Here is a 14,270-nt window from a genome sequence, read left to right as displayed (position 1 = left end):
TTATCTTCCCTGTCCACCAGGGCTGCAAAACAAATTCAAGAGAAGATCCTTAACTGCATACATTCTTATGGAGGATGTCACACACCAGGAACTCGTGAGACTTCCGTGAACTACATTTCCAATCAACCTCGTGTCACAACGCTGCCAAAAGAAGAGGCTAGGCGTTACAGTTTACTGCGTTGGATTGTGGGTGTTGTAGTGCCTACGTCACGAGCGCACATAGATGAGAACGTAGATGGGATTCTAAGAAACTACTATCGTGTACGTCATGCGCTGGGTTACGTCAATGACGTCACGGCAACACACGAGGAGTCGTTGAGTGAGTGCTGAGTCGCGTTACTGACACTGGTTCTGCCGGCTTTCCGCTGAATTTTTTTTTAGCGGTCGCTCCAGTTTATTACAAACAGAAAGCCTATCGTTATTGTTACTGTGGTTGTCCCTGCAAGAACAAAACCTGAAATGATGGACAACGGTGACTCAGCCCCGGATTCCTGGGAACAGGCAGATATTGACGCCCCGGAGGCCCAACTGAACTCGTCCCTGGCACAACTCAACGTCAACGCCAAGCCGTTTATTCCCAACGTACATGCTGCAGAGTTCGTGCCTTCTTTTCTGATTAAGAGCAGTACGGCCGTTGATGGGTTGCAGGATGAGGGTAAGGACTGGGGCATGAAAGGCCAAGTGGACTGGACCGTATCTGTGGGTGCCGCTGGGAGGGGGATGGGTGGGAGTGAATATTGTGGAGGCCAGGCCTGGGCTAGCGTTATCACTTTATATTACTGCAAGGTTAAGACTCAGATCTTTTGATCGCTCCATCGGCATGGTCACCTCTGCCCTGGCTTGTTAAACGTATGGGCCTTGTGCATATGTAGAATCAGATTTTACTAAAGGGAATACAGCCATAGATCTTAATGTTTGTTTCATATGCCATGTTTCTCATATGCTTTGGCAAATAACTTTTGTGTTTTAGGACTGGCAGAACGTCATACTGGCTTTGGTGTGCTAAAAATTTGCATGGCCATAGAAGACCCTACTCAACAAGGTTTTCTGGGGGAAAAAAAGCTTTTTCTTACGACTTCTCAGTTTTGGAATTTGACTTCCATTTTTGAGTTTTTCAAGCTCATGGCTTTACCTTTTGATGTGCCATAAAATGTTACATAGGCATGTAAGTCCCAAAACTCTGTAAGGACCCCCAACTGTCCCAGATCAGATCCTTGCCTGGTCTGCATGTACATCAGGAGCTGGCTGCCTTATCCTGGCTCAGGTAGTTTGTAGCACTGACCTTCCACCAAGTCCACCCTGCTCCAGCTGCGGTGCAGGTTTCAGAGAAGAGATCTTATTCTTGCCATGCTGATAATTGCAGCCATAGGAGAGGCAGACTAACAAAGTAAAAGTGAAGAAAAAATAAATAAAATGCTGTTCTACATTGCGAAGAAAGGGAAGTGAGAAATGATATCCAGTGGGTGAATGTCCATTTTCTCAAGTGTTTCAGGACAAGCCTCTTCTTTTTTTTTTTTTTTTTTTTTTTCTCCTCTAACAAAAAAAAGCAATGCCCTGTATTCGCCCCTCTATTGGAGGGGGGGGGGGGGGGGCATAAATCTGTGCCAAACTATGGTCATTAACCACTTCAATACAGGGCACTTTTACCCCCTTCCTGCCAATGTTCAGCTTACAGTGCCCTCACTTTAATTGGCAATTAGTCATGCTACACTGTACCCAAACAACATATTTTTTCAGTTTTATTTTCTTCATACAAATAGATTTCTTTTGGTGGTATTTGGCATTAAAATTGGATACATTTATATTTAATTTCTACATAACCAAGCTCCATTTCATGCTGAATAAACAAAATTATTGTATCTTAAATAGAATATATATATATATATATATCTCTGTCATATCTTTTTTTTTTTTTCTTTTACTCAAAGCATTTAAGCAAAATTTTAATACATTCTTTTTTCCCCCTGATGGCTGTGGTTACTGCACCCCCTTCTAGGTACTGCCTGGAGTCTGTGGCCCTTTCTAGAAAGTTTTTTTTCCTTATGCTCTACTTGCCTTTTCGGTTCAATAGGCGACTACTGCTGCCCACCAGCCTATAGGCGCTCTAGGATGCGACACATGCTGCAGCTTGGGAAGCATGTCTGAGAGTCTTAACATGGCGGTGTCACTTCGGGTACATGTGGTTCCTGTTTGAGCTTGCTCTCTGCCTCTGGGTGTATGAAGTTGGCGTCTGATGCACTTCCGGTGATGTGGCTGTATGGCACGTAAACTGGAAGTGACGTGATGCACTTCCAACCATAATTCATTTTCCGTGGAGCCTGGCAGACTGACAGGGTGAACAACGCTGTGAGTCACCAGTCTCACTATAGGTCCTCCTTGGTCTTAGTGGTGGAGTTCTACAGGTGTCGGCCTGCGGAAGGGGGTATTTATCAAGATGAAAAATAACACCCCTGGATGTGATAGGGCACCCTTTTAAGATGGCTTATTGGCTGCTTCCTCTTCTAACCCTGCTCCCAAGGTATGTGCTTCTCCTCTCTTCAATGCAGGTGACTGGTGTTTGTATTTATGTGAAGGCTTCTTAGACTCGAAATAGTCTTTGTTTTTTTTTTTTTTTTTTGTTTTTTCTTCAGACCAATCCATAGAGAATTTAGGAATTGTAGGACTAGATTGCCAGATAGTACAAAGAACCTACTGTATAATAGCTGCATTTCACAGTCAGCAGGATCTGAGTTTGTGCCTAAAAGATCTAATGTCATCTTTCAAGGAAATAGCCTCTTCCTTTCAGTCCTTTACTTATAGGTTTGCAGCAATAGGCCCTTCCACTTCACAACTGTTACAATTGAGATGGAGTCTTCAGTTACTACTAGGACCCTCCCTCTCCTTGAGTTCACAGTCAGTCTCTGACCTGGAAGAGGGTGAGAATTCAGCCTCAGCATCTGAAGGATCCTCCTCAGAGTATGATGCGGTTGTTGACTCTTTCCTGTTGAGAAGGGCGATGAACTTTTAAAGGGTATTTACACGCCCAACAGATTGAGGAACCTGCACAGGCCTCTTCTGTTCAAGACCAGATGTACAAGGGTTTGAAAAGGCATAAACATAGAGCATTTTCTGTTCAGTCATTGAGAGACATTATATTTGATCAATGGAAAGATCCTAAAAATTAACTTTACACAAGAGACGCTTTCCCTTTGACTCTAAAGAAGAGGAGGTCCTTTAAATGGCCTAACCTGGATGCTCCCCTCTCCCAGATCTCCAAAAATTCAGACCTCTTTTGAGGGTTCAGGAGTCATCAAGGATCATATGGACAGAAAGGCCTGTTGCGTACAGCTTGGGACTCCTCGGCTTTTGCCCTGTGTCATGCATTGGCCTCCGCATGTGTAATGAGGAACTTGGTTGTCTGGGCCCAAAGGTTTGATCGATTCCTCTAACACTTCAGTCAAGGAGATTAGAGAATCTCTGCCACTTGTAGCAAAATCTGTAAATTTTTTGGCTGATGCTGTGGCTGACTCGGTTAACTCTATTGTCAGAACCTCTGCTTGTGTTTCTTCGGCTAGACGTGCAATGTGGCTTAAGTCCTGGGAGGGTAAAATCACATCTAAACATACGTTTTGTGGAATGCCTTTTGAAGGGTAGCTTTTGTTTGCCTCTACTTTTAGAGAAAGTTTTGACATGCTCCTTGGAGAGGAGTAAAAATTCAACCCCCCCCCCCCATCCAACAGGAACACTCTTACAGGGGACTTTTTGTACCCCTTGAAGAAACTACCTTAAAATGGCTTACACTAAAGATCACTTTTTTTTTTCCACTCTAACTTCAGGTAGAAGGATCTCTGATCTGGAATTCCTTGCTTGTAAAGACCCCTTGAGAGTCCCGTAAGGCAGTGATTATAAAGCCAGATTCTCTATACCTGCCAAGTTTCTACTCCCTGTCACCAGGAAGCGATTCTACCTGGTGTGTGTAGATAGAAGTGGTTCACTCACTGAACCTCTGTTCTCCTCACACGTTCGGTGTGTGAGAAGAAAGCAGAGAGCAGCGAGCAACCGCTGCGTGTTTACACAGGTGACGGGCTGTGATTGGGCACGGCCAATTTTATTGGACATCTACCCTGATCATCAGGGATGAGCTGCCCCCCCCCCCCCCCCCCCCCCCCAAGCCTGACAAACTCCCAGAGATGGCATCATGCCTTGTTGCTGAGACCCAAGTCAGTCGCACCCCTTTTGTATGCGCTCGCTCCTCCCTGTTTCAGTAGCTCAGTGATGCTGCTGCCATGGAGATGGTGGACCACATGTGTGCAGGTGTTTGAGAGCTTGCTCTTGTGATGGTGGATGTGAGCTGTAATGGCTTCAAATTACTTGGCAATGTCCCAGTAACAAGACGGGGAGGGAACTATGGGACTTTTTTTCAGCCAGGCTTTGGGAGGTACATAAATGGCTTACACCTTTAACAAGGGCATTATCCAACTTTAGTCAAAGCTGCACAGGTTAACTACAAACCTCCTAACTCAATAGGTAGGTACAGCATCTCACAAAAAGTGAGTATACCCCACAAAGTTTGTAAATATTTGATATCTTTTCATGTGACAACACCTGAAGAAATGACACTTTTCTACAATGTAAAGTAGTGTACAGCTTTTATAACAGTGTAAATTTTCTGTCCTTTCAAAATTACAAAACAGTCATTAATGTCTAAACCGTTGGCAACAAATACACCCTTAAGTGAAAATGTCCAAATTGGGCCCACAGTGTCCACCATTATTTTCCAGCACTGCATTAACACTCATGGGCATGGAGTTGACCAGAGCTTCACAGGTTGTCACTGGAATCCTCTTCTGCTGCTCCATGACGACATGGAGCTGGTGGTTGTTAGAGACTTTGCACTCCTCCACCTTCTGTTTGAGGATGCCCCACAGATGCTCAATAGGGTTTGTCTGGAGACATGCTTGACCAGTCCATCACCTTACCCTCCACTTCTTTACCAAGGCAGTGGTTGTCTTGGAGGCGTGTTTGGGGTCGTTATGTTGGAATACTGTCCTGTGACCCAGTCTCCAAAGGGAGGGGTCATGCTCTGCTTCAGTATGTCACAGTACATGTTGGCATTCATGGTTCCTTCAGTGAACTGTAGCTTTCCAGTGCTGGCAGCACTCATGCCACCCCACATGACACTCCCACCGTCATGCTTCACTGTAGGCAAGACACACTTGTCTTTGTACTCCTCACCTGGCCACACAAGCTTGACACATTGAACCAAATTAGTTTATCTTGGTCTCATCAGACCCCAGGACATAGTTCCAGTAATCCCATGTCCTTAGTCTGCTTGTCTTCCACAGACTGTTTGTTTGCTGGCTTTCTTGTGCATCATCTTTTAGAAGAGGCTTCCTTCTGGGACGACAGCCATGCAGACCAATATATGATGCAGTGTGCGGCCTATGGTCTGAGCACTGACAGGCTGACCCTCCCCCTCATATTTATCATGTTTATCTAAAGACTAATACGTTTTCATACGATTTACATCGTGTGCTGCTTTTTTGTTTTCTGTATCCTGATATCGTTTTTTTTTTTCCAGTGGTCGGTAGCCGCACTGGAATTTGGTTTACTTTATATTTTTCAGGTTGTACATTCCAATGCACATGACTAATAGTTTGTAGTGCTAATAGGAATTGTATGTTTTGACCCCCCCAACCTCTGCAGCAATGATGGCAGCACCCGTACATCTGACAACCTCTGGATATGACACTGAGCACTGTTCTGAGTTTAACCTGTCCTGTTAAACAATTGTATGGTCTTGGTCACCGTGCCGCAGCTCAGTTTCAAGGTCATGGCAATCATATTCTAGCCTAGGCCATCTTTATGTAGAGCAACTATTTTTTTTTTCAGATCCTCAGTTTTGTCATGAGGTGCCATGTTGAACTTCCAGTGACCAGTATGAGGGAGTGAGAGCAATAACATCAAATTTAACACACCTGAGACCTTATAACACTTGCTAGGCACATGACATTGGGGAGGGAAAATGGCTAATTGGGCCCAATTCGGATATTTTCACTTAGGAGTGTACTCACTTTTGACAGCGGTTTAGACATTAACCACTTTACAACCGCCCTATAGCCGAGTGACGGCTACAGGGCGGTTTCTTAACTCTGGGAGGCCGTCATATGACGTCCTCCCAGAATTCCGCTCTCGCGCGCCCCCTGGGGCACGCACTCGAGAGCATCCGTGACCGGCGCATCACGGATCGCGGTAAACAGCCGCTCATGGCGTCCGTTTACCACGTGATCGCTCCGTCAAATGTTATGATGCCGGTTCCTCCCTTCCCCCCCCCCCCTCTCTGTACCGATTGGAACAGCGGAGGGGGAAGAGATCGGTGTCAGCAGCGATGTGGGCTGCATCTGCAGTGCCCACATCGCTGCTCACCGAAAATTAACCCCTCAATACCCTGCCATTACTCTGCAATACCCTGCCATTACTCTGCAACGCCTGCCAACACCCGCCAATGCCCTGCAACACCCGCCAATGCCCTGCAATGCCATACTCTTGAGATACCCAGCCATAGTCGGTGATACCCTGCAATACCCAGCCATAGACACCCCCCCCCCCCCCCCCCCCCCGCCACCCTCCGGTGCTTCTACCGACTCGCCAATACGATCAAATCCAGAATCTTTTTTTTTTTTTTTTTTTTTTTTTTCAGGCTTCCCAGCTTAGAGGTGAGATGCGGGGTCTTATTGACCCCATATCTCACTGTAAAGAGGACCTGTCATGCCATATTCCTATTACAAGGGATGTTTACATTCCTTGTAATAGGAATAAAAGTGATCAAAAAATTTATTTTTGGGGAAAAAAATGTCAAATTAAAATAAAGTAAAATGAACAATAACATTTGCTCGCATGCAGAAGCGAACGCATACGTAAGTCCCGCCCACATATGAAAACGGTGTTCAAACCACACGTGAGGTATCGCTGCGAACGTTAGAGCGAGAGCAATAATTCTAGCCCTAGACCTCCTCTGTAACTCAAAACATATAACCAGTAAAAAAAAATTAAATCGTCGCCTATGGGGATTTTTAAGTAGCGACGTTTGGCGCCATTCCACGAGCCTGTGCAATTTTGAAGAGTAACATGTTAGGTATCGATTTACTCGGTGTAACTTCATCTTTCACATTATGCAAAAATTGGGCTAACTTTACTGTGTTTTTTTTTTTTTTTTTTTTTTTTTTTTTTTTTTAAAGCACAAAACAGTTTTTTCTTCAAAAAAAAGCATTCGAAAAATTGCTGCGCAAATACCGTGCGAGATAAAAAGTTGCAACGACCACCATTGTATTCTCCAGGGTGTTTGCTAAAAAAACATATAAAGTTTTGGGATTCTATGTAATTTTCTAGCAAATAAATGATGATTTTTACATGTAGGAGAGAAATGTCAGAATTGTCCTGGGTGCTCCAGAACGCCTGATGGCGCTCCATGCATGTTGGGCCTATGTATGTGGCCACACTGTGTAAAAGTTACTCGGGAGTAATAGCAGAATGTGTTTTGGGGTGTAATTTGTGGTATGCATATGCTGTGTGAGAAATAAACTTATAATATTAAAATTTTGTGGAGAAAAAAAAAAAAAGTAAAAAAAATCTTGATTTTGCAAAGAATTGTGGGAAAAAATGACAACTTCAAAAAACTCATCATGCCTCTTACTAAAATACCTTGGAATGTCTTCTTTCCAAAAAGGGGTAATTTGGGGGGTATTTGTTTTTTTTCTGGCATGTTAGGGTCTCAAGAATTCAAATAGGCCGTCAGTACTTCAGGTGTGATCAATTTTCAGATATTGGCACCATAGCTTGTGGACTCTATAACTTTCACAAAGACCAAATAATATCCACCAATTTGTACTTATTTTTACCAAAGATATGTAGTAGTATAAATTTTGGCCAAAATTTATGAAGAAAAAATTACTAATCTGCTAAATTTTATAACAGAAAATTCATTTCTTTTACAGAATTTTCTGTATTGTTTTCTTTTATAGCACAAAAAATAAAAAAACCCAGCGGTGATTAAATACCACCAAAAGAAAGCTCCATTTGTGTGAAAAAAAGGACAAAAATTTCATATAGGTCCAGTGTTGCATGACTGAGTAATTGTCATTCAAAATGTGAGAGCACCGAAAGCTGAAAATTGGTCTGGTTATTAAGGGTGTTTAAGTGCCCAGTGGTCAAGTGGTTAATGGCTGTGTTATTTTGAGGGGACAGCAATTTGACACTTATACAAGCTGTATTGACTACTTTACATTGTAGCAAAGTATCATTTTATTCAGTGTTTTCACATGAAAAGATATAATAGAATATTTACAAAAATGTGAGGGGCGCAATCACTTTTGCAAGATACTGTATGTAAAAGAACAGCAAAAAACATTTATTTTCCCAGTACCCCAAGAATGTTTGAATAAAGTTTATAAAATCAATTTTTTACAATTTCCTATTTTGTCTTCCGGGACAGCACATGAGTGGCTCCACCCGCCTAAAACAGGAAAAGCATCATCCACAATCAAATAGAGCTTAGTCACCCAGTGTTCTCAGTATGCGTTTTTCCTCCGGCCTAGGTTTGTGGTGTGGGTTTTTTTTTTTTTTTTTTTTTTTTCTCCTAGTTGCAAGGACCTCTCCTGTATATGCTTCACCATGATTCCAAGACGGTGGCTTGGAGGAGTCTCCTCATATATAGGTGTTTTTGGAGCACTTTCACTCATCACACATAGGGGGCTGCCCTACACACAGCAATCACCCCAAAGAAGCTTCAGAACTTATTTTTGAGTGAAGCTTGGTGCGTTTTTGGTGCAGCGCATTTCTGAAATGCAAGGAAACGCACCGATGTAAATTTAAGCCTTGTTTCACTGCATTAATTTAACTTTCAGGCCCCATACACATCTAGCATAGTGGGGAGTGCACATTTTTGTCTAGTTTTTCCTGTGACACTCATAAAGGGCAGCCTGTTTTTCAATTGGCTGCATTATATGTGGTTAATAATTGTGTGTGTGTGTGTGTGTGTGTTTTTTTTTTTTCTGTGTTTGGCAGCATTTGCCCCTCGTTTTTTCACATTGCAAAATGTTTGCTTCTGTGTTTTGGGGTGCCGTTTAATATTTATGGCACTGAAAGCACAACTAGCTATTTTAGGTGTATAAATGTTGGCCATACACTATGCAATCTGTTATTAGTGAGAAGGGTGATCACTGATTGCATTTCAAATGTGTACCTGGGAGTGGGTGGATTATGTCGGGTGTATGCTAATGAGGTCATGACAAGTCTGAGGAAGAAAGACCTCGCCAATGAAAATGTGGATTGGGACAAGAGAAGTGACTAGATTTTAATAAAAAGCTATGATATTTTTGCAAAAAAGTACATGAATGCTATATTGGTGCACAGGGGAGCTGAAACTTAGGAAAAGTCTACAAAGGTCAACTTGCCCTTTAACTAGTATATTAACGAGACTCCTATTTGCTTCTGTCTTAAATGGTTATGTCTAGGAGCTGAAGCTGTACTCGTGGGTTACCCCTTATCTGCGATGCACTCCAGTGATGTGCTTAGGCCTAGACTTCTATCACCTGGAGCTCCCTGGGTTCCATCTCCTGATGCATCGATAGCCAGAGACCATCTTCCCCCATATCTTCGTCTTCCAGGACAGCTACTTGAGGATATTGGCTCCTCTGACCTTCAGTTGTTTTGTTTCCAGACCCTCCAGGAGCACACAGTAATGTGTGTGTGTGTGTGTGTGTGTGTATATGTATGTATGTATGTGTATGTGTGTATATATATATATATATATATATACACACACTGTCTGGTAACTGTGGACCCCCCTTCTGTTGGTGATATCCTGGACTGGTTGTGGCCACGTCTGTTGTGTTTTTCTATGTTATAGACCAAGAAGGGCCCCTGTATGCATTGCCTCCCTGGTGTTTAGCAGCAGCAAATTCCTTCCATTTTCAGTGTCTAGCTGTGTGGACAGGCATCTTCCTCGTGTCTTCTCTGCGATTGGTGTACCAAAATGGCGTCGGAGGACTTCCGGTGATGCGGCAAGATGGCGCCGGAACCAAAAGAGACATGACACACTTCCTGGACGCTTTTTTCTTAAAGGTTCTCAGTGTGGTACAATGCAGGGGACTTGCTGCTTTGGAAACAGTCTGCTAGACACAGGGCAGATTAGTTTAGAAGAAGTGCAGGGGCGATCAGAGGAGTCTCACCAGCCAGCTTACGTTCTCCTCTATGGAGTTACATAGGTTCAAAAAATACACCAGTTCAACCTGAGTGTGTCTACAATTGTCCCTATCCCTGTACATTACACACTCACATTGGTCCCTACACTCAAGGAGCCCACAATCCAAGGTCCCCATTCATATACTAGGGCCAGTTTTGGACAGAAGCCAATTAACCTACCTGTCTCTGGATTGTGGGAGGAAACCTAAGTACCCAGAAGAAACCCACGCAAGCACAGGGAGAACATGCAAACTTCAGGCAGGTAGTATCTTGGTTTGGATTTGAACCAGTGACCCTTTTTACTGCTAGGTGAGAGTGCTACCCACTACACCGCTGTGCCGCCCACGAGGGAGTTTGAGGACAGGACTGAGGATAGAGCACCCACTTGAGTTTAGCCAGCGGTGGCATCCAGGTCCAATCCTGCCCCCAAGGTAAGCCCTTATCTGTGCATAAAGCAGGGCTCGACAAACCCCGGGCGCCAGGTCGCATTTGCGACTAGAATTCGCATCCTGTCGCCTGGGGCAACACAGCTGGGGTATCCTGTCTCCGCGTGGACCCCGAACTCCGCCGTGCGATTGCATTGGACCGCGCCGGCCAGTAATTGAGGCCGTGGCTTTGCGGCCTTCTAAAGTCTTTCCGTAGTCTGGCGCCATCTTGTGGTGGATGTTGAAATTACAACCCATCCAATAATGCTAATCCTAATGGAGCTTCAAAGCCCTGCCTGGCGCCTTTTGCCCAACGATGAGTGTGGTGGCTGGTAAATAGCTTTAGCTATATATCTATATATAATTTTTTTTTTTCCATAATAGCTTGTATTTTTATTTATTTTTTAAAAGTAAAAAAAATAAATTTTAATTAAGGAAAAAAATAAATTATTTGTAATCCTACCTGCTTTGCCCCTTTCACAAGGGCTGCGTGATCAGGTTCACCTGTCAGTTTTTCAGGTGGACCTGATCGAACCCTTAGCAGGGATATGGCAGTAAATAAGCGGGAATATGGCGGAAATAAAAGTCACATTCTTTTGTTAACCACTTCGTGCCCGCGCTATAGACAAAAGATGTCTACAGCGCGGACACCAATTGCCGGGAGGGCGTCACTGGACATGCTCCTGTTTACTTCCCCTCTGCACGCCGCCATGGGCGCGCATCGGGGAATTTCTGTGTTGGCCATGTCCCTTGGATACAGCCAATCACAGATCATGCTAAATGGCCAATCACAGCGGCCATTTAGCACTCGAGCGGTGTGTCCAATGGGAGGTGATCTCATATGTGGGGGGCTGGGGGCTATCTTCCCCTCGCTCATCTCCATGTCAGGACAGGGACAGGTCCAGATCGCCGTCACGGACCTGGCTCCTAACTTTTTTAGCTGGCTCCTAGATTCCGAGCAGATTTGTCAACCCCTGGCATAAAGAGCTTCTGCATTGGGGGGGGGGGGGGGATCTTTATAAGCCTTTTTTGTGTGTTTATTTTTAATTTTTCTCCTAGGTTGACAAACCTGTAAAGAAAAAAAAAAATGTGGAAACTGTAGAGCCAGGCTTTCTGATGGTTGTAAGAAACTATTTTGTGAGGATTGTATTCAGTCAAAGGCAGGTTCTGGGTCTACTGGCACTTTAAAGTTGATCCCAATGAAGGAGGCGGCGGCCTCTTTTCGGTCCTTTTAAGAACAAAGTAACCGAGCTAGGTACTTCTAAGCCAGTGATCTCAGCTAGATCCTTTTTCCAGTTGAATATATTGATGAACTATTAAAGTCAATATATACTTCTGAACAGATCGCGATACCTCAGCAAGCCCAGTCTGTTCAGGATAAGATGTACACAGGTCTACAAGGACAGAAATCTAAGTATTTTCCTGTACATTCACCCAAGGATATGATCCTTTCTGAGTGGAAACAACCTGAAAGAAGGTTGTTCCAGTCTAGAGGACATACGAGAAGGTTTGCCTTTTCAGTCCAATTTTTCAAATATCCTAGATTAGATGCTCCTATTTCACAAGTATCTAAAAGTCAGATTCCTCTTTTTTGAGGACTCTGGAGTCCTTAAGTATTAGATGGATAGAAAGGCTGACTCCTTATTCCATAAGGCCGGCCTGGGATATATAATGATGAAAGCGATCTCTGCAGACTTCTAACACAATATAAAAAAATAATCCCAAATGGTGTGAAAAGGTGAACACGATAGCTGAAATCCAAAATAAAATGTGTATACATAAAAAAAAAAAAAAAAAGTCAGTGATTGGTGACAATGATCATGAGTGTCCATAATCCTGGTGAATCTTCTAAATAGTTGTGAAATTCATGTTAGTCTTCGTGACTAAATAGTCACGCAATGCTCCCAGAGCCCATACTTCCAAATAGAGAAAAATACGCCTTGAATTGATATCCTGGGATGGGATCATCTGTGTCGTCTGTACTCCCAATCGATGCCAGTGTAGGTGGTGTCGATGACCTACTGTTGTGTAGTCCCTCCCAGGAAGCCCCCGCCCCCCCCCCCCTTTTTTTTTTTTTCTTCCCCCCCCCCCCCGTAAACCATCAAACAACCACCTTTTTAGGCAAGATTTTCTGTGCAATGCAAAAGCAACACTGAATCTGGGCAATAAGAGGTTAAAACAATTTGGCAGAAAATCTAAGGCAACTGTGGACTTTTATAAACTTGGATAGAAAAAATATAAATTTATTTAGAATCAAACCTTTCTATTTAAAAAAAAAAAAAAAATCCTTAAAAAGGAATGTTATTTATATATATATATATATATATATATATATATATATATATATATATATATATATATATATATATATATATATATATATATATATATATATATATATATATATATATATATATATATATATATATATATATATATAATAATTTTTTTTTTTTTTTTTTTTTTTCTCTAAATGGAAACTGAACAGTGAAAAACATGCATTCAATCCTCCACACTGAGGAAAAGAGAATGGCGATCAAGCTGATTTATACTCAACATGTTTTGTGGGATGACCGCTTCTTCAGGAGTGTATATCTCCCAAGAGATTGTATCTAGTAGTCTCTATAAAGAACGTAAACAAATATACAACACAGAGAAAAGAAGTACTGGGGGCAATGAATACAATTGTGTGCATGTCTCATTTCTGCCATAGAGAGGAACACACTAAATCCCTACAGCACCATATTTATACAATAATTATAAATCGTATACCAATAAAGTCCCGAATGCGTGATAAAAAATGAGGCTTACCAGAGCCAACAGGGCAATTCAAAAGGCATCTATGGGTCCCTAAGGTCAAATTCCCTGGAGAGTGTGGGAACCAGGACAAGATACAGAGTACTAAATACACAGGCTGCCAAGGACAGAGAGAAATTTGAATATAGATATACAGAAGTTATACAAAAAGTACATATACACAAGACAAAAGGCCATTCAAATTGGCCGTCATGTGAAAAAAAATATCTATCTATCTATCTCTTTACACCTGTGATAAACAAGTGGTGTAGTGGTAGAGGTCGACCGATATATCGGCCGGCCAATATATCGGCCGATATTTGCCGTTTTTTAAATAATCGGCATCGGCCGATTTGAGCTGATAAAAAGCCAATTTAGAACTACAGCGGGACTTTTCTATTACAGAAGTCATTTCAGTCAGTGTAAGTTGCCTGAGTCGTCATAGCAACCCTTTCCTCCTCTCTGGGCAGGCTGCCAAGAAAAGAACTAAATGATACAATGTTTACACTTGAATGAATGAAGTCATCTCAGTGTGTAGAAGTTCTCAGTTTAACCATTTAAAGACTAAATCTTTTCTGACACTTGTTGCTTACAAGTAAAAATCCTGTATTTTCTGCCAGAAAATCACTTAGAGCCCCCAAAAATTATATATTTTTTTTAGCAGAGATCCTAGGGAATAAAATAGCGGTTGTTGCAATATTTTATGTAACACGGCATTTGCACAGAGGTCTTTCAAATGCATTTTTTTAGGAAAAAAATACACTATTCAAAAAATAAAAATAAAATAAAAACAGTAAAGTTAGCCCATTTTTTTTTTTTCGTCCAAAA

General features: G+C 42.5%; 1 protein-coding gene across 2 annotated transcripts in view; it reads left to right on the top strand.

Moving 5' to 3' along the window:
• The first annotated feature begins 285 nt into the window (after window positions 1-285).
• Window positions 286-14,270, top strand: part of GSPT1 (G1 to S phase transition 1) — a 577,045-nt gene continuing 563,060 nt past the window's right edge. For both annotated transcript variants that reach the window (XM_077448903.1, XM_077448901.1), the window contains exon 1: window positions 286-655. In XM_077448903.1, the coding sequence (XP_077305029.1) occupies window positions 460-655 (196 nt within the window). In that variant the 5' untranslated portion in view covers window positions 286-459. The remainder of the gene's footprint in view (window positions 656-14,270) is intronic.

Source organism: Lithobates pipiens, unplaced genomic scaffold (assembly GCF_037356315.1).
Source record: "Lithobates pipiens isolate NorthernLeopardFrog02 unplaced genomic scaffold, aLitPip1_a1.2 Scaffold_22, whole genome shotgun sequence".
NCBI lineage: Eukaryota > Metazoa > Chordata > Amphibia > Anura > Ranidae > Lithobates > Lithobates pipiens.
The sequence above is the reverse complement of the archived record's forward strand: the minus strand, read 5'-3'. Positions and strand labels throughout refer to the sequence as shown.